The sequence below is a fragment of the Ochlerotatus camptorhynchus genome, unplaced genomic scaffold, assembly GCF_037179485.1.
Source record: "Ochlerotatus camptorhynchus isolate MF236.1 unplaced genomic scaffold, CSIRO-AGI_Acam_v1.1 ptg000077l, whole genome shotgun sequence".
Taxonomy (NCBI): Eukaryota; Metazoa; Arthropoda; class Insecta; order Diptera; family Culicidae; genus Ochlerotatus; species Ochlerotatus camptorhynchus.
Window position 1 is genome coordinate 8,021,066 of NW_027040567.1, and position 25,760 is coordinate 8,046,825.

The 25,760-nt window shown below is 40.6% G+C and overlaps 2 protein-coding genes across 2 annotated transcripts in view; one reads left to right on the plus strand and one right to left on the minus strand.

Annotated features, from left to right (window-relative positions):
• Positions 1-230: 230 nt before the first annotated feature.
• The window catches only part of LOC135697676 (PAS domain-containing serine/threonine-protein kinase-like), a 42,313-nt gene continuing 16,783 nt past the window's right edge, over positions 231-25,760 (minus strand). Inside the window, exons 2-3 of the mRNA XM_065217448.1 lie at positions 605-1,156; positions 231-428 (exon numbers count right to left, since the gene is read on the minus strand). Coding sequence (XP_065073520.1) covers positions 231-428; positions 605-1,156 — 750 coding nt within the window. The remainder of the gene's footprint in view (positions 429-604; positions 1,157-25,760) is intronic.
• Positions 16,952-25,760, plus strand: part of LOC135697742 (substance-K receptor-like) — an 82,451-nt gene continuing 73,642 nt past the window's right edge. The window contains exon 1 of the mRNA XM_065217546.1: positions 16,952-17,665. The gene's annotated coding sequence lies outside the window, so the exon portion shown is untranslated. The remainder of the gene's footprint in view (positions 17,666-25,760) is intronic.

Genomic DNA, 25,760 nt, shown 5'->3' on the forward strand with positions numbered 1-25,760 from the left:
ACTAATTCTGCGCCTGTGTAGTGCGGATGTGTCAACATTTGATTGTTGACTCAAACAATTTTTGGTATCCGCAAAACATAATTTCGCCGAAACCTCCAACTCATCCTAACTGCCACGGTCTGCAACCAGAGCAGCGCATCTGGCGGTTACTTGTGCTCGGCGAATTGTATGGAATGGCGGCGTCAATAACCCAACTGCTGCTACTGGACGGATTGTGCTGAAGTGTCCCTTCAGATCGTTTTATCTATATCGTCATCTAGACCAATCTCATCATCTTGCGACAGATGACAAATATCATCGTCCAGCATCTCGGCAGGATGCGTGAACGAATCATCCATGTGAACATGCTCATCGTCATCTTCACCATCGAAGGGTGACGTGGACAGTCCCGTCTGGCTGCAGCAGATATTCGCATCTACGTAGCACTTCTACGGATTGGTTTCGTACGGTTCACAGGGGATATTGGCAAAATTTAACTGTGACGAATTGATTTCCTGCGTCATCCATTCCGTCTCCAGTAGTTCCTGATTGTAGGATTTTCTCAACGCCCAAGAATGGGTTCTCGAAGAACATCAACACGTACAGTATCACACCGAGAACCCACATTTCCAGTTCCGGGTCTGAGTAGCGGTTGCATGCCAACACTTCCGGACTGCAGTACTCGGTCGTGCCATAGAAGGTAGAAAAAATGCCCTTCCTGTACGAACGATGGCGATCCGAAGTCAATCAGCTTGATATGGAAATCGTGATCGATGATAACTTTCTCGTCTTTGATGTCCCGGTGCAAAATGTTTAGAAAAGCAACCGCATTTGAAATCTGTCGAAAGATCCAACAACCCAGCTTCTCCGTCATCACGGGTGTTCGATCGATAAACTTGAACAGATCCATCCCGGAGTCGTGGATTTCGATCACAACCTGGAAGAATTTGTTGTCAATTATGTTGACAATGTTCGGATGCTTTACGCGCGTCAACAGGTACACTTCCATCGGAATTTTCCGCTTCTCATCGGTCTTAATCACAAACTGCGGCACGAGCTTCTCCTTCAGTATGAGCTTTGATATCATCAGCAACCTATCCGAGTTCCAGTAGCTCAGCTTCACATTCCCGTACGTGTCCTTCCCGATGTGCCTCACCAGCGTGTAATGTTGAAGATTCTAATTTCAAATAACAGACTGTAGTGGTAATTTTTATACGATAGATGGAGTAGATGAAAGCATAGAGTTGATAGTTCCGTTAGAGTATAGCAGTGTGAAAATTGCATATAGATATTATTATAGCGAGCTAGGACAACTTTTAAGGGAGGTACAAATCGGTTTTTTCATCTCTCGTTACCAAACCGATTTGTACCTTCCTTAAAAGTTGTCCTAGCTCGCTATTTTAATATCTATATGCAATTTTCACACTGCCGTACTCTAACGGAACTATCAACTCTATGTTTTCATCTACTCCATCTATCGTATAAAAATTACCACTACAGTCTGTTATTTGAAATTAGCATCTTCAGCTATGTAAATCGTTGACTTCACGCAGAAGTAATACTAAAACATATAGCCAAAGTGTAATATTTGCTTTACTCTCCGTGGATCAAATCTTCATCGCATTCATCAAACTGGGCCGATCCGAGTGCTGTGTTACAGCAGTATTCTTGATGGCCTGCCCAAGCGAATTGTCCACCGTCACGTGGTTTTTTTTTTTTTATCTAGTTCGTTTATTTGGAAGGCTCAATCGCGTTAGCTTTACGGAGCCGATAATTCATTGTTCACTGTGTGTAACAAAATTCACTTAATTCTATGTCTAGTAGGAGTTGGGCCGATTACTCGCGGCTTACTCGAGGTTAGAAGGGTACATTTTCGAAGGATAGGATCAGGGGAGGAGCTTGGGGTAGGGTTTCGTTGTCTCATCAGAGCGTTGTCGCCAGTATGAACGGTAGTGCTGTTCTAGCTTCGTCCGGAGTTCGACCGGCTATGGTGGGTGACCAGTGGGCGACGATGAGACTCATCGAGACGGGGGGACAAGACAAACAAAAACTAATAAAGAGAGACAAAAGACAAAAGGAATTAAATTCTTATACTAGACATTTGAAGAAAAACATAAACGGACTGCATATAGCAGAGATCACGGGTTGCCAACACGTCTCTGATAGGAACATAGGGTTGTCTTCCTTGGGCCTCGAGGGTATTCAAAAGTCGCTCTCTGGCGGCGTCATTATCCGTACATTGCCAAACTGCGTGTTCGATGTCATCGTAACCGTTTCCACACCGACAGATGTTGCTGTCCACGAGGTTTATTCTATTGAGATGAGCATCTAGCGAGTAGTGGTTGGACATAAGTCTACTCATCACGCGAATGAAGTCACGACTTAAGCCCAAGCCTTTAAACCACGCTCTCGAAGAAACATTAGGAATAATTGAATGTAACCACTTTCCAAGATTTCCAGTGTCCCAATCGGTTTGCCAACTCGAAAAGGTACTCTGACGCACTAAATGGTAAAATTCATCGTGTGAAATTTGCCTGTCCTTCCTGCGCGCCCACCTTTGCGAGAGAGTCCGCCTTCTCATTGCCTGGGATTGAGCAATGTGAGGGGACCCATACAAAGGTAATCATATATGATCTTTCGACCAGCACACACATCTGCTCCCTTACCTTTGAAAGGAAATAAGATGAGTGCCTACCTTGTTTCATCGACCGAATAGCCTCAATCGAACTGAGACTATCCGTGAAGATGAAGTAATGGTCTGCGGGCATGTTGGAAATCATCCCCAATGTGAAGTTGATTGCTGCCAGCTCAGCAACAAAAACGGAACAAGGTTCCTGAAGTTTGCGGAAGGCGCTAGAGTTTTCATTGAAGACACCGAAGCCAGTGGATCCATTGAGACGGGACCCGTCTGTAAAATATCTTTTCATGCAATTGACTTGTTGGTACTTTTCAGTAAAAATACGCGGAATAATAATAGGTCGAAGTTGATCGGGAATCGCATGAGTTGCTTGTTTCATGGTCAGATCATATTCAATTGAGGAACTGCGATTGGTGAAGTGAACACGGTCTGGAGTATAACAAGGAAGACACATATCTGATGATATGTAGTGGTGGTAGATTCTCATAAATCGAGATTGTGTGTTCAGCCCAAGAATTTCTTCAAAATTAGCAATTATAAGTGTGTTCGTCACTCCGCATTTGATTAGTATTCTGAGAGAGATCTCCCAGAAACGGTTCTGGAGGGGTATTACTCCTGCCAGAACCTCGAGACTCATGTTATGCGTTGAGTGCATACAGCCTAGAGCAATACGCAGACAACGATATTGAATTCGTTCCAATTTTATTAGGTGACTTTTTCTTGCCGAGAGAAAGCAGAAAGAGCCGTACTCTAGAACAGAGAGAATTGTTGTTTTATAAAGCGTTATGAGGTCTCCCGGATGAGCACCCCACCATGTGCCGCAAATTGAACGGAGAAAGTTGATCCTCTGCTGACATTTTTGCTTCAAATACGTAATATGGGCATTCCAAGTGCACTTTGAATCAAACCAGACCCCAAGGTACTTGAAAGACAATGATTGAGTAATGTTTCTGCCCAAAAGATTAAGATGCATTTGGGCTGGGTACCGCTTTCGAGTAAACACTACCAGTTCAGTTTTCTGCGGCGAGAATTCGATCCCTAGATTCATAGCCCAAGAAGACAAGTTATCTAAGGAACTTTGCAATGGTCCTTGCAAGTCCACGGCATGTGGACCTCTTACGGAAACCACACCGTCATCTGCAAGTTGTCTTAGCGTGCATTGTTCTGCCAAACAGTTGTCGATATCTTTGACGTAAAAATTATAAAGAAGAGGGCTGAGACATAAGCCTTGGGGCAGGCCCATGTAACTAATTCTGGAAGTTGTCAGTTGTCCAAGGGAAAAGTTCATTTGCTTTTCTGACAACAAATTGTACAAGAAATTATTTAAAATTCCGGAAAGTCCACATCTGTGCAGATTGTCTGACAGAATTTCAATGGAAACTGAATCAAAAGCCCCCTTAATGTCCAAGAATACTGAAGCCAATTGCTCCTTGTGCGCAAAGGCCAGTTGAATATCTGTGGAAAGCAGCGCTAGACAATCGTTTGTTCCTTTGCTCTTGCGGAACCCAAACTGTGTATTTGATAGCAAATTATTTGTTTCGACCCACTGATCGAGTCTCCGAAGGATCGTTTTCTCCAACAATTTCCTAATGCACGAAAGCATGAGAATCGGACGGTATGAGTTATGGTCAGGCGCTGGTTTGCCAGGTTTTCGAATGGCTATTACTTTGACCTGTCTCCATTCAGGCGGTATAATGTTGTTTTCTAGTAAGGAATTAAATAAGTCTAGCAAGCGTCTTTTAGCGATATCTGGGAGATTTTTCAGAAGATTGAATTTAATCACATCGCTTCCCGGTGAGGAGTTGTTCGATGAAAGAAGAGCCATAGAGAAATCCAGCATTGAGAATGGTCCCAAGTAACCAAAAGTTCTGATAAAAGGCCATTTGTGGCTTAAGCAGCTTAGTTGGTGATGGTCTTTAGAATTCTAAGCAGCCTCATTTTTAAGTCGTTATAAGAACTTGAAAGTTCCGGTATCATAATTGAAGAGCATTCTAAGCAGCTTCTGGCGGAACTTGAACGGAACTTTTAGAAAATAAATTAAAAAAGGTTTTTTTCCTCTACACCAAAATTCTATTTTTAAGTTCGCACTTTTATGAAAGTTATTTCTAAAGGCAGGTATATTAAATGTGTATTGATTTATCAGTATTAGTAGTAGAATTGGAGCTGTTTAAGAATTAAACCCAGTCCTTCTGCGTGAGAGCCCCAGCACGAGCCGCTGCGTCATCTGAACTATATTAAAGTGAGTTGTTGTCCCGCCTACTGTTGGAGTTTTCAGTGCCAGGTGACTGACTTGAATACGAAACACAACACCTTGATGAATTTCAAAATGGTATTTGCCCGCATGGTACTCCAACACATTTGTGGCGCAGTGGTGAGCGTTAGTAGATCGCATGCCCGAATACACGGGTTCGAATCCAGGAAATTACTTTTTAATTATTTTTTTTATGTTATGTTTATGTTTAAGAATTATGATTTATTCGGGCCACTGATCATTTAATATTTACGTACATTAAATTTTGTTACTAATAAAGACTTGTGCGGATTGCTTCATGTGGCTTGAAAGTTCTGTCGGAACTTTATTTGAACTTTATGGAACTTGAAAGTTCTGTCGGAACTTTATTTGAACTTTATGGAACTTGAAAGTTCTGTCGGAACTTTATTTGAACTTTATGGAACTTGAAAGTTCTGTCAGAACTTTATTTGAACTTTATGGAACTTGAAAGTTCTGTCGGAACTTTATTTGAACTTTATGGAACTTGAAAGTTCTGTCGGAACTTTATTTGAACTTTATGGAACTTGAAAGTTCTGTCGGAACTTTATTTGAACTGTATGGAACTTGAAGGTTCGGTCGGAACTTTATTTGAACTTAAAGGAACTTGAAAGTGATTTTAATCGTTGAATGCGGAACTTTTGGTTACTTGGGGTCTATCCAGAGAGCCGCCGCTAGGAGACGCTTCTCGAAGAATATTTTGTGCTGGAACTGAGTCCGGACAGACCTTTTTAGCGAAATTGAATATCCATCGGTTGGAGTATTCTTCACTCTCATTGAAAGATGAGCGGTTACGCATGTTGCGAGCCACCCTCCACAAGGTGTTCATTGAGGTTTCTCGTGAGAGTCCCTCGACGAAATTGCGCCAATAACGCGTTTTTTTGTTTTGATTAATTGTTTCAGCTTTGTCTCAAGCTTTGAATATTCCTCGAAGTAAGTGGAGGTTTTGTGTCTACGAAAAGCTTTGAAAGCATCAGATTTTTCTACATACAATTTTGTGCATTCTTCGTCCCAACCAGGTGTGGCTGGTCTCCTTTTAAAGGGTGCACTTGGAACTTTTCTTTTTTGTGCTTCCAGTGAGCTTTTGTAAATCAAATCGGCTAGGAATCGATATTCTTCCAATGGTGGAAGCGCATCTATTGATTCGACACCGATTGTCACCGCCGTTGCATATTTCTGCCAGTCGATGTTCCTTGTAAGATCAAATGGAACCCGAGATGGTTCTGCAGAGTGAGGGCCACACTTTATTGAAATGATGATTGGCAAATGATCGCTACCATGGGGATCATTGATAACCTTCCACTGACAATCCAATGATAGCGATCTTGAACACAAAGATAGGTCCAGTCGGCTTTCTCGAGCCGGAGGTTTTGCTATACGTGTCGCTTCACCAGTGTTCAAAATAGTCAAATTGAAATCGTCACATAAGTCGTAAAAAATAGCCGCTCTATTGTCGTCATAAAGATCGCCCCACCCAGTACCATGGGAGTTCATATCACCCAGAATTAATACTGGGGATGGAAGAATCGAAACTAGATTCCAGAGTTGACTACGGCTAATGGAGGTTCTTGGTGGAACGTATACTGAAGCTATGCAAAGATCTTTGTTCTTCACATTTATTTGGCAAGCGACGATTTCGACGCCTGATAGAGCAGGAAGGGACATTTTGTAGAAAGGGTAGCACTTTTTGATCCCTAAAAGTACTCCTCCATAAGAATCGTCTCTATCCAGGCGTATAATGTTAAAATCGTGGAAGTTGAGTTCTTTATCGGAAGAAAGCCATGTTTCACAGAGAGCAAATATATCACAATCAGAATTGTGAAGTAAAAATTTGAACGAGTCTAGTTTAGGCACTAGACTACGGCAGTTCCACTGTAGCACAGTGATCATATCTTCAACCTCGTTCGACGAATTATCCATCGAAAGATATGACTGATGCAAGGAGGGGCCATGAAACAGTCAATTGCTTAAGATATGATTCTAATGTTGGAAGCAAGGCAGAAACTAAGCTTCTAAGAGGGTCTTGTATGTTGAACATATTTAATATGAATTCCACAATGTCCGAAAAAGCTAGCAAACCGCGTTCGGACTTGGATTTCTTTTGAGAAGTTTGAGGACCAGCTTTTTTGTTTTTCTTTTCTTTGTTGGGTAATGGCGGAAAATCCTTACTGCAGCCAGGAAGTGGAGCAGTAGGAGCCTTCGATTTAATTTTTTCATCCCCATTACCCTGGGAATTTTGCAATCCTCTGGGAGTGACTTTAGTTTTCTTACGGCGCACTTTCGGGGAGGAGCATTTTCGTTTTGAGGATCCGTTCGTTTTCAAAGGTGCGTGTACCACCGTAGAGTCACCCTCATCGGATGAGTCAGAGTCCGATTCTTCAGCTGACAAAATCGAAAATTGATTTTCATCTTGGACGGCTGATGCAGCCTTCACCATTTGTGCATATGACTGCTTGAAGCGTCCAGAGATTGAACGCTGCACTTTATCGGAGTGCTGCTTGTACATCGGGCACTCCTGCAAGGGGTGAGGATTCTCGCCACAGTAAGCGCATTTTACTGATTCTTTGTGGCAAGAATCCTCTTTGTGGTTTTCACCACATTTGCCACAACGAGTTTTGTTGCCGCAATGGCTGGCTGAGTGTCCCAGCCTTTTGCAGTTGGTACAATTATATACCCTCTGTACAAACAACCGCACCGGAAAAAAGCACCATCAACTTTGACAAAGTTCGGGAGAACTGAACCAGCGAAAGTCACCCAAAACGAGTCTGAATGCTGATAAACTTTCTTGCCATCTTGCAAAGATACTGAATGCAGTTGCCTAACATCCAGTATCTGTACCTGCTGACCGATTTTCGAGTTTTTGAAGCAACCCGATGCTCGTTTTAAATCCTCGACACTCAGACTCGCGTCGGAGACCACACTTTCTATCTCCACATCTCGAGAAGGGATGTAGATGTTGTACTCAACACTAAACAGCTCATGTTCAGCAATTTTATTTGCCACATCATAAGTCGGTGCTTCTACACGCAGTTTATTGAATCTCTCCTTATGTACCAAGATTCCCGGATACTTCCGCAGCAAGTCTCTCGAAATGTCGAGAGTTTTCAAATGTTTATTTTTAGGCCGAAAAAAGACAACCCATGGTCCTTTCGAAGACGGTTGGTAGTATCTAGTTCGCGCAACGTAGGTATCCGAAGACGCCATGAGTGTTGCTCAAAAGCGGTGCACAACCGCTTAAAAAGGAAAGGAAAAAAAAAAACTAAAAAAAACCCTTCACCAATTAAACTACTTAACTACTAGATGTTAATATTTTGTTGCCCAGTGTATAAACAACCAAGCAAAACAAAAACAAAATTATAAAAAAAAAAAAAAACTTTTCACTAGTTGCAAGAAGTTGCACCACTATAGCCCTCACAACCCTATCAGGGGAGAGGGCAAAGCCACGCGCAAAATTTTATAACAAAAGCGCGGCAATGGGCTAGAGAAGACTATTGTATAGTAGGTATACTTAACACCGGCCGGTGCCGGCTGTGTGAGCTGGTGCAGCCACTCCGTTTGCTGCTTTGTTGTTGTTGCTTGCTGCTTTGGAGTGGTGATGAGACGATGACGGTGAGATGATAGTCCACCTATAGCGTCGCTAAAGGTGGCTACTTCCTCTGCTGACTGCGGTAGCCTTGGGCACTGAACTTCGTCCACGGTAGGTAAAACGCGCGATATAAAAAAACCACTATGGTGGGAAAAAAACTCCACCGGCTACGAAACCAATACCCGCAACGGAGACACGAACAAACTACGTCCGGCTACTTCAAGCTATCGGCGAGGAATGACCGTCACGCGGTTGAACGTTAACGATTCTGATGCCTATCCTCATACTCGAGGTTGTTGAACGATGCATCTGGATCCCCGGCTTACCCAGATGCAGTAAACCTTCCTCCCGCAGGTAAGTGTCTGATTCGAAATAGTGTACAGTGTGTCGTTGTTGCCATCGTAGTTAATCGCTTCCCCGCGGTACTTCCCATCCGAATAGGAATCGGAATCTCAAACGTTCCAACGGCCGAATGTCGTTTCTGTTGATCTGACGTTTACGTGACCAATGTTCGGTAGCTCGTACGGTTTGACATTCTAAAACGAAACATTTGAACTGTCAAAATACGGGTTGCCAAACATACAACCATTCACAAACAAAGTCAGTTCGATCACTAGCTCTCTCGGCACAGCGCGGCACACTTGAGGCACACTGAGAAAAATGTTGACGCAAAATAAGTGTGTAGAGTGACCACCCCATGACTGAGCCTTTATTCAATATACAACGAACTCCAGTTGAGAAAATTTGGTGGCAAAAATTAGAAAATATTTGAATCATGAAAATACGTATTCAAGTCATCGATCAAAATTTTGGGGTCACACGATGCATGTACCGCTCAAAAATTAAGGGTTACCCTTAAAACAAATCCAGAAAATGTTTTTTGATCATATCTTTGTTATTCTCCGTCCAGGTTTAGATTTGTGATATGTGCCACTTGGCTTACCATATTTTTTTTAAAGTAAGATTAACCAAAACTCACTACAGTGAATCACCATACTGCGAGGTGGATTAAATATTCTAAAAAAAAAAATCCTCCACAGTTTCACAAAAACGGCCTGTTGGGAATAGAATAAGTATTCTACTTCTTATTTCATTTCAAAATTTGGCCAACCCAATTATGAGAAAATCAGATATGAACATAACACATTTGCTTCTTTGTGACCCCAAACTTATGATCGGGAGTGTAAGAGCGAAAATCTACGCCATTGACGCCAGATCTTGAATTAATTGTATTTTTATATTTTCTGTTAGTTTGAAATTTTCTGCTCCTGAATAAAAAGCGATTATTGAGAACGTTATTATTAGAAAAGCCCAAACTATTTCATCTTGTTTCCAACATACTAAACAATAATGGAGGCCTCCACTATTCGGTAAAATTTGAACTACGGAACTGATTGGTAAAGGTTTAAAAATCAGAGAAACATTCATAAATTAGAAAACATATTTCGAATTTGAACAGGCACAAGGGGGAATCAACTCTGCACACCTCAATCTGTGCCGATAGTTTTCGCTGTGCCGAAGCGTGCCAATCAAGTAAGTTTGACAACCCTGAAGATTTAATGAATTTTGTGATTGTTAATTTGTGATTGTGAAAGGAAACGAAGCGTGATAAAAATAATTTTATGTATGCAACCTAAAATCACTGCTGCAGCACGGAAATTTCACCAGAATAAACAAACCAAACCAAATCTGTTCCAAAAAGACTGATTGTAGCCCTGGTGCATGCCGGTTCCTTAGCTATACCAACAATCAATACGAAACTAACGATTTTAAATTGACTCACTACTTGACTAGCCTATTGGTCCCAAGCAAATCGTTTAACCTACCCCATTCTAGTCGAAATTCTAGTACTACACAATGTTTGTTTTGATTCACTATGAAAGTTTGACAGATAAAATGAGGGGTTATTGGATTTTCCTATGTTTCGCGGGGTGAATCGATTAGCTTGGTACCGAAGATAGTACCAGAGCTGAACCAAAAAGTTGAGCTCGTTTCTTCGGGACCTTCTGGTCTTAGAGTTACCTCTATGGCTATACTCCGTCGGATGGATTCCGGAAAGCTGGATGTGGTTCTTCATCCGTGACGTTGACTATGGAACAGTATATCAACGATAACAACTGTGAGGTGGAGATGGAACTATTCAATCGGCTGCAAACGAAGGACGGCTATATGAATATAAGCGGGAATTTTGAAAAAAATAAAGTTTATCGATTTCCTCGAGGTGAAAAATTTCGAGGTGTCGAATGTGATTCTGTTGTATGCCAAGGGGAAGGTTCGAAGGGGTTAAGGATCGGGTTTAGGTTGTGAAATTGTATTCAGGTGTACCTTGGTGTAACGTAACTGTCACTTTTGACTTCCATCGCTGATTTCTAGCTAACAACCATTACATCAAGCAATGTAATAACACCATCGAAGATGAGACATTTGAATTATTTAACTATAATTTAACTGTTATTTGTGAGACTTCGACGCTGGAAGTCAAAGTAACAGTTACTTTATGTTGAGGTATATCTGTATTCTTAGACGAATAAAACATAAAACAATGTTTAAAGAAAGCCTATCTAATATACCGCAGACTGCACAGGGTATCATAAACAGGATGAGCTACCGGTGGCTATGAAGATCGCTCTATCCGAGGAGGATGATTTGTATGACGCTATGTATTTGGCCACCGTGCCTGTGGAATTGATATACCCATCCCGGCAACCCGGTATTTCTGACACCGTGAATGTTTTGGTTTGAAATCGCAAGGATAAATTGGATTGAGAAAGATGCGGGAAGAAGCGGCTGTGCGTAATTTTGGTAAATTAACGGTACTAATGGGGTCTGATTAACTGCCTCTTTCTCTTGAGCCCACTCTAGAACCTACATTTCGTGTTTAGATCTAAAGGTGAACTGCTGGTCTGAGTTCCTCTGATATATTTAATTGTGTTGTGAATAACTTCAATAACAGTTGTACAGCAGTGCTCCCATTTCGTTAACAACAATCCAATGCCTACGAGATTGTGCCGAAGGTATATCAAAGGTGTGCCGACACATATGGTACATTTCTAATGATCGAGTTCCACATATGTTATGCGCGGAAGATCTCTGATCTTCTCATCGGAATTTCTCTGAACCTCTCCTATGGATTCCTTGTCCGAAGTTTTATGAACGTCTCCTCGGTAGTTCTCTAAACTTCTTCTCAGAAGTTCTCTGAACTTCTCGTCGGACGTACCCTGGAATCTGCTGAACATTTGAACTTCTCGTCGGATGCTCTCTGAACTTCTCGTTGGAACTACAGAGAGCTTAAATGAAGTTCTGTGAACTTCTCAGAACTTCTCCTGGCAAAAATATCTAAACTTCTCACCGGATGTTTTCTGAGCTTCTCGTCGGAAGATCGCTGAACTTCTTAACAGATGTTTTCAGAATTACTCGTATGAAGATCTTTAAATTCCTCGTAAGAAGTTCTCTGAATCTCTCATCGGAAATTCACTTAAAGTCTTGTTGGAAGTTCTTTTAACTTTTCGGTGAACTTCAAAGAACTTTGATGAAGTTCTGAGAAATTCAGGGAAGTTCTGTGAACCATAGGCATTTTCTTTTAGACGGCGGTAATCTTTTAGATTCGTTGGACTGTGAATTTCCTTTTAAGTTCAGAGAATTTTGCTTGCCTGAAGTTCAGTGAATTTCGCTTGACGTTCAGATAGTTTCACCTGACTATTGGCCATCCCGGAAATGATCTTGTGCTCTCGGGGAAACGGCCAATTATCAACAAGACACATAAGACTTCATCATTTTGCAGCACATCGCCAGTAATGGCCTTATAGAGATTCAACCCGGGGAAATGGCCAATTTCCAACATGAAGCGTATCAATATCGATTATGCTCTCACATTCATAACTTCTGCAAACAGCTCGAATGAAGTCAAGTTTTATATAGGTCAGAAGGTTTCGGGTCATTTATCCAAATGTAATTAGGCCGGATAGGTCGTTTGGCTAAATGCCTTTAGACCATGCAAACAATAATAAGAACATTAAAATGTCAATGAACTACTTATTTTTGAAAGAAGATTAAATCTCCTATTAAAAAAAAAATCTGATTCGTCGTAATTTTATGAAAAACTGCATTTACTGTTCCAAAAATAACTAGAACAACAAAACTCCAAAGAACTGCTCATGTTTGAAGGAAGTATAAATCTTTTAAAATTGTTAAAATCTGTTTTTTTTTTTTTTGAACAAGCTGCGTTTACTGTGCAAACAAATAATAATAAAATTGAAATTCCAAAGAACTGCGCACGGCGAATGAGAACGACTCAAATTTGAGTTTAGTTCACTCATAATCGCCAAAAGTGCGGGAACTCAGCGATGAGTTAATTTGCCTCATGTTTTCCCAGGTTTTTCCAGGATTTTCCAGGGAAAAATTCCCGAATTTGAGAAAAGTAAAGATTGGATTCACTCAGTCTATTGATACTACTCCGAGACTGAATAAAATTTTCGTCAATTTCCCCATTTTCCGGCAAATTTTTTAGGTTTTCCACAGAAAACCATGGGACAAATTTTACTCATCGCTGAGTTCCTGCACTTTTGGCGATTATGAGTGAACTAAACTCAAATTTGAGTCGTTCTCATTCGCCGTGCGCATGTTTGAAGGAAGGAAAAATTTAGATAGAGCTGGAATTAGGGCGTAACAGCTTTTGTAAACAATGACTTTTTTTTGATGATCTCTAGAAAGTTATCCAGATGTTCGAGTTGTCAGATATTCGAGTGTCGGATAAGCGCTGTCCCCCGTGTAGCTATGGATCGCTATTAGGGCTATGGATCGTTATTAGGGCTGCCATTTAGGAATCTAGTAGTGTTCAAAAATTGAAAATCTCTTTTCAAATGTTCGGACAAACGGCATTCGGCCAAACGACCCATTAGGCCAAACGGCATTCGTCTAAATGGCGTTCGGCCAAATGGTGTTCGGCCAAATGGCGTTCGGCCAAATGGCGTTCGGCCAAATGGCGTTCGGCCAAATGGCATTCGACCAAATGGCATTCGGCCAAATGGCATTCGGCCAAATGGCATTCGGCCAAATGACATTCGGCCAAATGGCATTCGGCCAAATGGCATTCGGCCAAATGGCATTCGGCCAAATGGCCGGACACCAGATCGAAACATTCTTGGGAGAGCTACTGTGACCGTGGACTGTCAGTATGGCCATTACCGGCCAAGTTTGCTTGTCGAGAATTGACCACTTCCCCGAGGGCACCTGAGCATTTCCAAGGACATCGCAACATGCCCTTGAGTGCTAGTGTGACCGTGGACTATCATGGACCAGCCGAATTTTGTAAAATCATGAAGTTTGATGAGTCGCATGTGAACAATACAGTTGGATATGTCACACAACGGGTTTCGGTTCTTGTCGAGAATTGGACACTTCCCCGAGGGTAGCAGAACCCCCCCCCCTAAACTGTTTACGTAGTTTATGGACAGCCCCTTACCGGTAGTTTTGTAAAATCATGAAGTTTGGTATGTCGCACGACGGGTTTTGGTTCTTGTGACCGTGTACTAACAATTAGGCCAGTACCGGTCAAATTTTGAAAAACCATGAAGTTTGATATGTCGCATGACGGGTTTTGGTTCTTGTTGAGGATTGACCACATCCCCAGGGGTACCGGAATTTTTCCGGGGAGGCCATTGTAAGCATCGGTATAACCGTAAATGGTCCGATAGCATCATTTGGGAGAGAAAATATTATGTTCACCGCGTATTGTTATTACAGAAGAGTAAAGTAGCCCCAGAGTTAGGGCTACCAAATCAAAAACTTGAAAAGGAGGACATTTCATTTGAGGTTTGGAGACTAAGGAGGACAATGATTCCTTTTCTTAACATTAAATGAGGACAATGAGCATTTAACAAACGTTTTAATAATATGTGCGCTATCACAAAATTCATGAATTGGAAAGGTTCAATTGAGATTGCTCATAACTTTTACCATACCAATTCAATTCATCTGCTCGTTATACTTCTGAAAAATGCATCAAACTAGCCTTCATAATTCAATTTTGATACTTGAAAATGATCTAGTCTAGCTGATTTTCATGAAAACTACAGCTTTACAGCCTTAAAACCATCCCAACTTTTATCGTGTGCAAATATCAGGATACATGTCATCGCTGATTGATACCAACATGGAACATCTAAGCAACCTGTTAATTTTACCATTGATTCAGCATAGGACTTTAAGGCCGGTGCCATAGTGGAAGCGAATAGGCGCGCTTAGCGTTCTATACAAAAGGGTTCCTATTATTGATATTATTCCTTACATTCGATTTCACGCTTCGCGTGCCTCTTCGGTCTCAGTATGGCAGCGGCCAACACAAATCAAGCGTAACTATTCAAATCGACGCATCTGCTTTTGTAAACAATCTCTTCAATCGACGATTTGTCTTAACTGCTAACTCACCCACGCAAACAAACACCATCATCAGGTAGGGGAAACTTTCGCCTACTAGCTAGTGAGCTTGCTGTTACTACAAATCGTCGATTGAAGTGATTGTTTACAAAATCAGATACGTTGATTTGAATAGTTATGCTTGAAATACCTAAAATCCCATAGAACCAGAACGTCAAAATCAAACAAACGATGGATTCAATCTGTGTGGCTGTGTTCAAACTGGTGAATTTTAACTTAAATTTGACAGATAGGAAATTTTCAAATAAACCTGCTATTGTATCAGACCGAGGAGATGTAAGTATAGAGTTGATAGTTCCGTTAGAATACGGCAGTGTGAAATTGTTCATATAGAGAGAAGAAAGCGAGCAAGGACAACTTTTATGAATGAAGGTACAAATCGGTTTGATCATCTCTCATTACCAAACTCCCCCGTTGGAGAGGGATGGTGAGGGGTATTCCCCCCACTACAATGTTCGAAAATCCCTCTGTTGTTGTCCGATTTTCGAGAAATTGTTTGCAAAATTATTCCTGGTTTGTCTGAAATAAGTCTGGTAGAATTGAGGGGGCGACACATCTAAATCTCAATTCTAGATATTCAAAAAAAACTCACACTAGTGAATCAATCTTCGAAAAAATTTCTTTCAATTTTCGCATCTACTTGCATCGCGCTTCATCTTTTTGTAGGAAATCTTCAGATTCGTCATCAATCTTCTTTCTATTTACTCAGCGTGTGCACAGCTAGCCACAGCAAAACACAATTTTTCCTGCATCGTAGATAGAGTCGTCCCCCTCGGGTAGAATAGCAGCTTTAATTGAAAATGTTCCATCTGTCAAATATAAATAAAAATTCACCAAATGAACCGCAGCCTAAATGTATGGGGGGTTGACAGCTGTAGTATACTTCTAGTCCCACCATCCAATGGCATTTGCCAGATAAGATAGGGTTGCGACATATTTAAATAAATAAGCTCTACAAACAACGCTCTTTGAAAACAATTTTATGAATATTTTACTGGAAAAAATGCAAGGTTTAAAAAGGAGGAAATTTCCGGGCAAAAGGAGGATGTAGAAAAATTATTGAAAAAGGAGGACATGTCCTCCTTTAGGATACCATATGGTAACCCTACCCAGAGCGACCCCAATTTTTGTTTCTGACGGATTCAAAAACTTAAATAGACTCTCGACAAAATGCAACTTGTTGTACAGAAAAAGATTGAGAAATTATGTTTTTAGAGCTGATTTAATTATGAAATCTATGTAAATTTAGACTTTAGGTACGCGAAGGCATCAGAACTGAAAACACCTGGCAAGTGCTGAAGCAGAAAAAGTCTATACTTATATTGATTGAAGATCAACTCGACCAATTAGAACTAGATGAAACTAGAAGCCCGGTAACCGAAATGTTTGGAGGTCTAACTGATTTATAAAGCAAACAAATTGATTAGCACCTAAATATGCCCGGGCGAGAATATAATTAAATTTTATTGGGAAGCAAGTAGATAGCACTACTACATGTTAGTATGGTTATAGTGTTTCCCGTAGCCGTCCGTAATCAAATCATCCGATGCCCGAGTCTCCTAATCCACACGTGTGATTTGCAGGTCTGGCTACAAGCAAGGGAAACTCAATTTGATGTGTGGGCAAATAACTTTCCTCTGTTCCTGAATGCACAGTCATAAACAAATAATGAATCTTCATCAGACTCCACTACAGACACGATACTGGAAGCAGCACGTGGTTTGCGACCGGCATTTCGACCAAACATTTTCTCTCCCGCTCTCAAACGGTTCTCTCCAGAATAGAAAGTCTCCCTAGCCTCAGTTAGGTCGAGCTTGCATTTTCCATTCTCTCACTGCAACGCAGCAATGAGGATCGTGGAACGACCAGACTTCCTCCTTCTCATCATGAACTAAAAAGGGGGGCGGTGGGAAAACCTACGTTACAGTCAGAAGCAGCATATCGTTGTTCATTCATAGATACCGGTCTGGCAGTCGTTGTCCCATCAGTAGGATCCCGACCGGCATCGAGACCGGTAGCTGTAAACCAAACGCTCCCGATTGAAGTGAATATGCCCCAAAACGCGCGCGTTGCTCTTTTTTGCCATCCGGTGGTAGGTTGTGATTAGGTAAAAGATTTAAGTGATGAAATTTGACAACTCATTATCATAATGAAAAGATTCTCGCCGTGCTGTAGAGAGTGATGCGTGATGCTTGGAATAAGCAATTCAGTGATCAAAGAAAATACTCCAAGGAGCATTATCAAAGTAAATGTATTATCAAGGAAGGATGAAATTTATGCGCATCGAAGTGGAGTAGTACAGACGACCCAACGAGTGTCAGTCTGAAGTGGTCGGAATTATTTCGTTTGATCCGAAATTAAAAAAGTGGTGAACGTATGAGATTGCATGTGTATGTGATGTGGCTAAATTAAAACATGAAAAAGGTGTTGTTCTTACGTCTGGAAAAAGCCACACAAAGTTATCACCAACTTGTGGGAAAGTCATTGGTTGCAACAGATCTGATATGAGTGTATAAATCACGCCAATTGAAGAAATTTAGGAAACGAGTGAGCTTGTGGTGAAGAAAAGAAATAAATGCTAGCAAATGTGTACAAAAGTTATTCCTATTCAAAATTGTAATCGTTAGCTCCGAAGCAGTGAAGAAGAATACTATTGAAAACGGAATTTACAGCAAAACGACTACACGTCAGTGGATTAATAACTCGCAGGAGAAATTTAAATTTTGCATCTGAAGAGAAATACCACAACTACAGGAAGGTAATATCAATTTACGACATAACAGTAATCGTTCAAACAATTCGACAGCATGTTTTGCATGGTAAAATTAAATTCCATTTGTGTGAAGTCAATGTACTGCAGAAAGTTGATGCCGAAAAGCTGACCACATTGATGCTATACCAAAGGGGTTTTGAGGTATACCACCATACCAAACATACTTCATTGTGACCACCAGCAAACAGCGGTGGTGTATCAGAACAAATGGCATACCAGCAGTTGTAGCATTCGTTCACAAGTAAAGGTGTGCAGCAAAATAAAAAAAAAAATGCTCATGGAAAAGTTCCCATTTTGGGCCAACTTTGCATACATTATGCAATTTAATTAAAATCGCATATGCTCATACACGACAGTCGTTATTGATAAAACTTATATTAAAATCATGCTAGAGCTTAACAACATTGAGCAATTCTCGCTGTAGCCAGTTCACTTTTTGCGAAAAGTTATCACAAAAACAATTTTTGTACTCATTCAGACGTTCTAGTTATGAAACTAGAAAAATCGATCGGCAACCTTAAATCCTTAGTTATACGACAGGCTAACAACGGTAATAGAAGAAAATAAAATAGGCTGTTCGATAAATCACATGAGAATTTCTGTACTAAGATAAAAAAAATCAAGGGATTTCCAGAGAGAATTTCAAATTTATTTTAGAAAAATTCTGGAAAGATCTATATGAAAGGAAATTAATCTAAAGGACAGGCTTGAGAACAATGAAATAAAAGCCTGTCAAGTTTTGCGCGAAACTTTCATACACAAATTGTGAAGACTTAGAACCTGTCGCAGAACCAAATTTCAGATCCAGCAAAGGTGTTGATGTCTTTGAAATTACCCATTTAACATTAGGCTTTTTTCTGACTAGTTCGTTTATTTGGTAGGCTCAATCGCGTTAGCTTTACGGAGCCGATAGTTCATTGTTATTTGTTTGTAACAAAATTCACTTGATTCTATGTCTAGTAGGAGTTGGACCGAATACTCGCGGCTTACTCGAGGTTAGCGAGGTACATTGCCGAAGGATAGGATCAGGGGAGAAGCTTGGGGGTAAGGTTTCGTTGTCTCATCAGAGGGTTGTCACCAGTATGAATGGTAGTGCGGTTCTAGTTTCTGAAGTTCGACCGGCTATGGTGGGTGACCAGTGGGCGACGATGAGACTCATCGAGACGGGGGGACAAGACAAACAAAAACTAATAAAGAGAGACAAAAGACAAAAGGAATTAAATTCTTATACTAGACATTTGAAGAAAAACATAAACGGACTGCATATAGCAGAGATCACGGGTTGCCAACACGTCTCTGATAGGAACATAGGGTTGTCTTCCTTGGGCCTCGAGGGTATTCAAAAGTCGCTCTCTGGCGGCGTCATTATCCGTACATTGCCAAACTGCGTGTTCGATGTCATCGTAACCGTTTCCACACCGACAGATGTTGCTGTCCACGAGGTTTATTCTATTGAGATGAGCATCTAGCGAGTAGTGGTTGGACATAAGTCTACTCATCACGCGAATGAAGTCACGACTTAAGTCCAAGCCTTTAAACCACGCTCTCGAAGAAACATTAGGAATAATTGAATGTAACCACCGTCCAAGATTTCCAGTGTCCCAATCGGTTTGCCAACTCGAAAGGGTACTCTGACGCACTAAATGGTAAAATTCATCGTGTGAAATTTGCCTGTCATACAATTCGCCTTCCTGCGCGCCCACCTTTGCGAGAGAGTCCGCCTTCTCATTGCCTGGGATTGAGCAATGTGAGGGGACCCATACAAAGGTAATCATATATGATCTTTCGACCAGCAAACTCATCTGTTCCCTTACCTTTGAAAGGAAATAAGATGAGTGCCTACCTTGTTTCATCGACCGAATAGCCTCAATCGAACTGAGACTATCCGTGAAGATGAAGTAATGGTCTGCGGGCATGTTGGAAATCATCCCCAATGCGAAGTTGATTGCTGCAAGCTCAGCAACATAAACGGAACAAGGTTCCTGAAGTTTGCGGAAGGCGCTAGAGTTTTCAGTGAAGACACCGAAGCCAGTGGATCCATTGAGACGTGACCCGTCTGTAAAATATATTTTCACGCAATTGACGTGTTGGCACTTTTCAGTAAAAATACGCGGGATAATAATAGGTCGAAGTTGATCGGGAATCCCATGAGTTGCTTGTTTCATGGTCAGATCATATTCAATTGAGGAACTGCGATTGGTGAAGTGAGCACGGTCTGGAGTGTAACAAGGAAGACACATATCTGACGATATGTAGTGGTGGTAGATTCTCATAAATCGAGATTGTGTGTTCAGCCCAAGAATTTCTTCAAAATTTTCAATTATAAGTGTGTTCGTCACTCCGCATTTGATTAGTATTCTGAGAGAGAGAGCTCCCAGAAACGGTTCTGGAGGGGTGTTACTCCAGCCAGAACCTCGAGACTCATGTTATGCGTTGAGTGCATACAGCCAAGAGCATTACGCAGACAACGATATTGAATTCGTTCCAATTTTATTAGGTGACATTTTCTTGCCGAGAGAAAGCAGAAAGAGCCGTACTCTAGAACAGAGAGAATAGTTGTTTTATAAAGCGTTATGAGGTCTCCCGGATGAGCACCCCACCATGTGCCGCAAATTGAACGGAGAAAGTTGATCCTCTGCTGACATTTTTGCTTCAAATACGTAATATGGGCATTCCAAGTGCACTTTGAATCAAACCAAACCCCAAGGTACTTCAATAACAACGATTGAGTAATGTTTCTGCCCAAAAGTTAAGATGCATTTGGGCTGGGTACCGCTTTCGAGTAAACACTACCAGTTCAGTTTTCTGCGGCGAGAATTCGATCCCTAGATTCCTAGCCCAAGAAGACAAGTTATCTAAGGAACTTTGCAATGGTCTTTGCAAGTCCACGGCTTGTGGAACTCTTACGGAAACCACACCGTCATCTGCAAGTTGTCTTAGCGTGCATTGTTCTGCCAAACAGTTGTCGACATCTTTGACTTAAAAGGATTAAAGAAGAGGACTGAGACATGCCCCAAGTAGCATTTCTTGTTTTATTGCACTCTAATAGTGGTTATTGAGATCAATTTCATAAAACCGCCAATAAAATTAATAGCTCCAGCACAACCTTTTGATAACCGCTATAAGATCGTCATACAGCTTAGTGGACCACTCTTGATAAGGTTTATAAAGCATGTTTGAGAATCACAATAAAGCTGTCTTAAAACCTTTTGTCAGGAAGCCTCATACTCTACAAAAGGTTCTCATAGCCTATATAAGAGTAATATTGTATCCAAGCAGTTTTATTACGCTTTGGTGAAAATCAGTTATAAAGCCAATTTAATTTTTATTGGCTTCAAAGCAACCGCCATAAATTAGCTTGTTGTTGTTCTGTTCTGCTGAAACTTTTTTTCCAAATGGAAATCTTTAGCGGTAAAAATATGTTTGAGTGTTGGTGTCAAGATCACCATGCCATCAATTTTGTTTCATGGCGACATTAGTGAAAATTTTAAAGAAAATATATGACTTTTTAGAAGTTCCAAAACATATGCGCTTGAAATGTTATCGTGTATATTGAGATAATATGAGCGTTAAATAAATGCGCCTCCAAAATAATTCAAGTTAACAAAAAAGATTGTTTCAGAAATCAAATGAATTTGATGGAATTACCTTAATTTTACAGAAAATTGATCTCAATACATAAATTCATACCAATGCACACTGGAAATCATTTCGGATCTCTTATTTAGCCATTATTTTATTGAAATTTCTTGGATTTTATTCCAAGGCTAATGGCATTTTCATAATGACAATATGGCGACAGAGGACAGCAGGCAAGAAAAACACCAAGCGCAATTTCTTAAAATGTCTAATGCTTACATTGCACACTGGGTCAGGAATGCAACCTAGCGGATCAAAATTAATAACTCCGAAACGAAGCATTTCCGCGACTTGGTGTCTTCGACAAAATTTCTCGTCATAATAAGGACCATCTATTGACATAAACAAATAGTTCAAAACTCTTCCGCAAAGATGGTGCCACAATCTAACTTCTTTCTCTGACGTTTTGGAGACTTGATGTTTTGGGCAAAGTTGTTTATCTTGACAAAATAAACAGCTATTTCAAAGACGTTAAATTTCCACTGTCTACTGATTCCAAGTTATATGGAGTTAAAGAAAAAAATGTCGAAAATATGGTTTTTTTTCTGTTTCGGTTTTTTTTTGCTTACAGCTTTACAATGTTTTATTATTCCCTTATGCAAATACACTAAATAAATAGCTTTTGTGAAGAAACATACTGGATTAAGCTTCAAATTTCAAAGATATTGTTGAAAAAACGAGAAAAAAAAAACACAATTTTTGAACATTAATATCTCCCAAAGCGCAAAAAATCGCAACTTTCTCTTTCGTTGATAACTTATTCACAGAACCGTTTCTTAATGTGTTTGTCGTATTGGATGCTAGATAAAAGCTTCTTTTATCGATTTATGTGCTGAAAATACCTGGGAATGTCTTTACATGACCGTGGGGATGCAAAGAGAAAGTTGACGAAGCGAATCTGTCAATATTACTTAGAACCTAATGCAATGTTCAGCTTGAATTCATTTTTTTATTTGAGGGCAAATGTATATTTCTATTCTACGGATGCAACCGATGAATTTTACAAACATTTAGAAAAGTTTTGAATGGTACATTAACCTTTATGAAAAGTTATGCGTGATTTCAACCTTTTTGCCCTAGGACTGTCACCATTTCGACCAAGATTCGACCGTGTCACCCCATGTATATGCGAGCGAGACGTATACACGAAATGTTTTCATGCTCATGCTAACAATTTTGTTGATTTTCTTTGCGCTCCGCTTGGAAGTACCGGAAAGTTTTGATTATTTTCTATGTTGTAAAAATAAACCACCTATTTACATTTCTGACAAGTCGCAACTGAATGCTTATAATTGTTTTAAAATAACTGTTTCATGGCCAACTAGTTTTATTGCGCTTATTTATAAAGCAACGAAAGGATTATTTTTTTGGTTTTATAAGGGCAATTTATATTACTTTTTTGTATACTTCAAAGCAATCATAAAACCTTTCATAAGTGAAAATAGCATAAGCATCAGTTGGTTTTTTAATTAGCTTTATAGGGGTTTTGTAGATAGCTATAAGAATGTTTCATGACTTGCATTGTATATGACCGTCATAAAGCTGTAGGTAATGGTTGCAGATGCAATAAAACCTTTATAAATTTGGAATATAGCCAAGCAGCTCTAGATTTGTTACTTGGGATGAGCCTTGGGGCAGGCCCATGTAGCTAATTCTGGAAGTTGTCAGTTGTCCAAGGGAAAAGTTCATTTGCTTTTCTGACAACAAATTGTACAAGAAATTATTTAAAATTCCGAAAAGTCCACAAAGGTGGAGATTGTCTGATAGAATTTTAATGGAAACTGAATCAAAAGCCCCCATAATGTCCAAGAATACTGAAGCCAATTGCTCTTTGTACCCAAAGGCCAGTTGAATAGCTGTGGAAAGCAGCGATAGACAATCGTTTGTTCCTTTGCTCTTGCGGAACCCAAACTGTGTATTTGATAGCAAGTTATTTGTTTCGACCCACTGATCGAGTCTCCGAAGGATCATTTTCTCCAACAATTTCCTAATGCACGAAAGCATCGCAATCTGACGGTATGAGCTATGGTCAGACGCTGGTTTGCCAGGTTTTCGAATGGCTATTACTTTGACCTGTTCCCATTCAGGCGGTATAATGTTGTTTTCTAGTAAGGAATTGAATAAATCTAGCAAGCGTCTTTTAGCGATATCTGGGAGATTTTTCAGAAGATTGAATTTAATCATATTGCTTCCCGGTGAGGAGTTGTTCGATGAAAGAAGAGCCATAGAGAATTCCAGCATTGTGAATGGTCTATCCAGCGAGCCGCCGCTCGGAGACGCTTCTCGAAGAATGTGTTGTGCTGGAGCTGAGTCTGGACAGACCGTTTTAGCGAAATCGAATATCCATCGGTTGGAGTATTCTTCACTCTCATTAGAAGATGAACGGTTACTCATGTTCCGAGCCACCCTCCACAAGGTGTTCATTGAGGTTTCTCGTGAGAGTCCCTCGACGACCAATGACCACCAATAACCACGTTTCTTTTCTTTGACTAATTGTTTCAGCTTTGTCTCAAGCTTTGAATATAGACTGTTCCAGAAAGTATAAGCACACCTTATTTTAACGGTCACTTTGAATATAATGAAATATTTCAACATGTTTTGGCTGCATCCTTTTGTTTGCTCATTTCTGAATGACATAGCATCAAAAAAGTGCTCAGTTTTGTGTTTCCTGTCAAAATGCATGGTCTTACTCCGGAACAACGAACAACGTATCGTACACAAATGGTGCACTATGAGCGGACTCTCCTTGAGAAAATTGGCCAAGGAAGAGGGTGTAAGCGTCGGAGCGGTACGAACTGCGATTAAAAAATATAGAGAACAGTGTATGTTTGAAGATGCGCCGAAGAGTGGCCGGAAATCCAGTCCTGTAAGTCCGGATATCGATAAAAAGATCAGGGATGCCTACAAACGAAAACCAGCGGGATTCGGGATGTTGCGAAAAAACTAGAGACCTCGTCGAGTAACGTCATGCATGCCACAGAAAAACTTTGGCTAAAAACATACCGGAAGCAGAAAAAACCCAAAAGGAACCCAAAACAGGCCGCGTCCGTGAAACCATGGGCCAGCAAACTCTACGATTCGTTATTGTGTCGAAAATCTGGGTGTATAATAATGGACGACGAAACGTACGTGAAACTAGATTACAAAACGCTTCACGGACCACAATTCTATACTGTGAGCGAAGGCAAGGACATCCCCGAAACGGAGAAGGCAATTTTTACCGAAAAATTATGTAAGAAGGTTATGGTTTGGCAGGCAATATGTGAGTGTGGTAAAACATCTAGTCCGTACATCACAACGGAGACGACGAACACTCAGAAATACGTTAAGGAATGTCTCCAGAAGCGATTGTTGCCGATGATAAGGCAGCACGAAGGTCAAGTAGTATTTTGGCCTGATTTGGCGTCATGTCATTACGCAAAGGAGACTTTAGAATGGTACAAAAGTCAAAATGTATGTTTCGTGCCGAAAGACATGAATCCGCCGAACTGCCCGGAGGCACGGCCAATCGAGACTTTTTGGGTTTTAACCAAAGCAAAGCTTCGAAAGTTAATAAAACCAGCGGACGACATGCAAAAATTCAAAAAAGATTGGCCAAAAGTGGTCAAAATGGTGGGAAGTACCACTGTGCAGAAGCTAATGGGTCATGTCCGAGGAAAAGATAGGAGTCTTGGCTATGATTAAATATGTTGATTAAACGAGAGTAAAATATCATTTGAAATACAAATACAAATATGTTTTGCCAAATAAAATTATTAAAACTTAAAAAACATGACTTTTTTGTTATTTTGAAAGTGTGCTTATACTTTCTGGAACAGTCTATATTCCTCGAAGTATGTAGAGGTTTTGTGTCTACGAAAAGCTTTGAAAGCATCAGATTTTTCTACATACAATTTTGTGCATTCTTCGTCCCATCCAGGTGTGGCTGGTCTCCTTTTGAAGGGCGCACTTGGAACTTTTCTTTTTTGTGCTTCCAGTGAACTTTTGTAAATCAAATCGGTGAGGAATCGATATTCTTCCAATGGTGGAAGCGTATCTATTGATTCGGCACCGATTGTCACCGCCGTTGCATATTTATGCCAATCTATGTTCCTTGTAAGATCAAATGTAACTCGAGATGGTTCTGCAGAGTGATGGGCACACTTAATTGAAATGATGATTGGCAAATGATCGCTACCATGGGGATCATTGATAACCTTCCACAGACAATCCAATGATAGCGATCTTGAACACAAAGATATGTCGAGTCGGCTTTCTCGAGCCGGAGGTTTTGCTATACGTGTCGCTTCACCAGTGTTCAAAATAGTCAAGTTGAAATCGTGGCATAAATCGTAAAAAATAGCCGCCCTGTTGTCATCTTATAGATCACCCCACCCAGTACCATGGGAGTTCATATCACCCAGAATTAATACTGGGGATGGAAGAATCGAAACTAGATTCC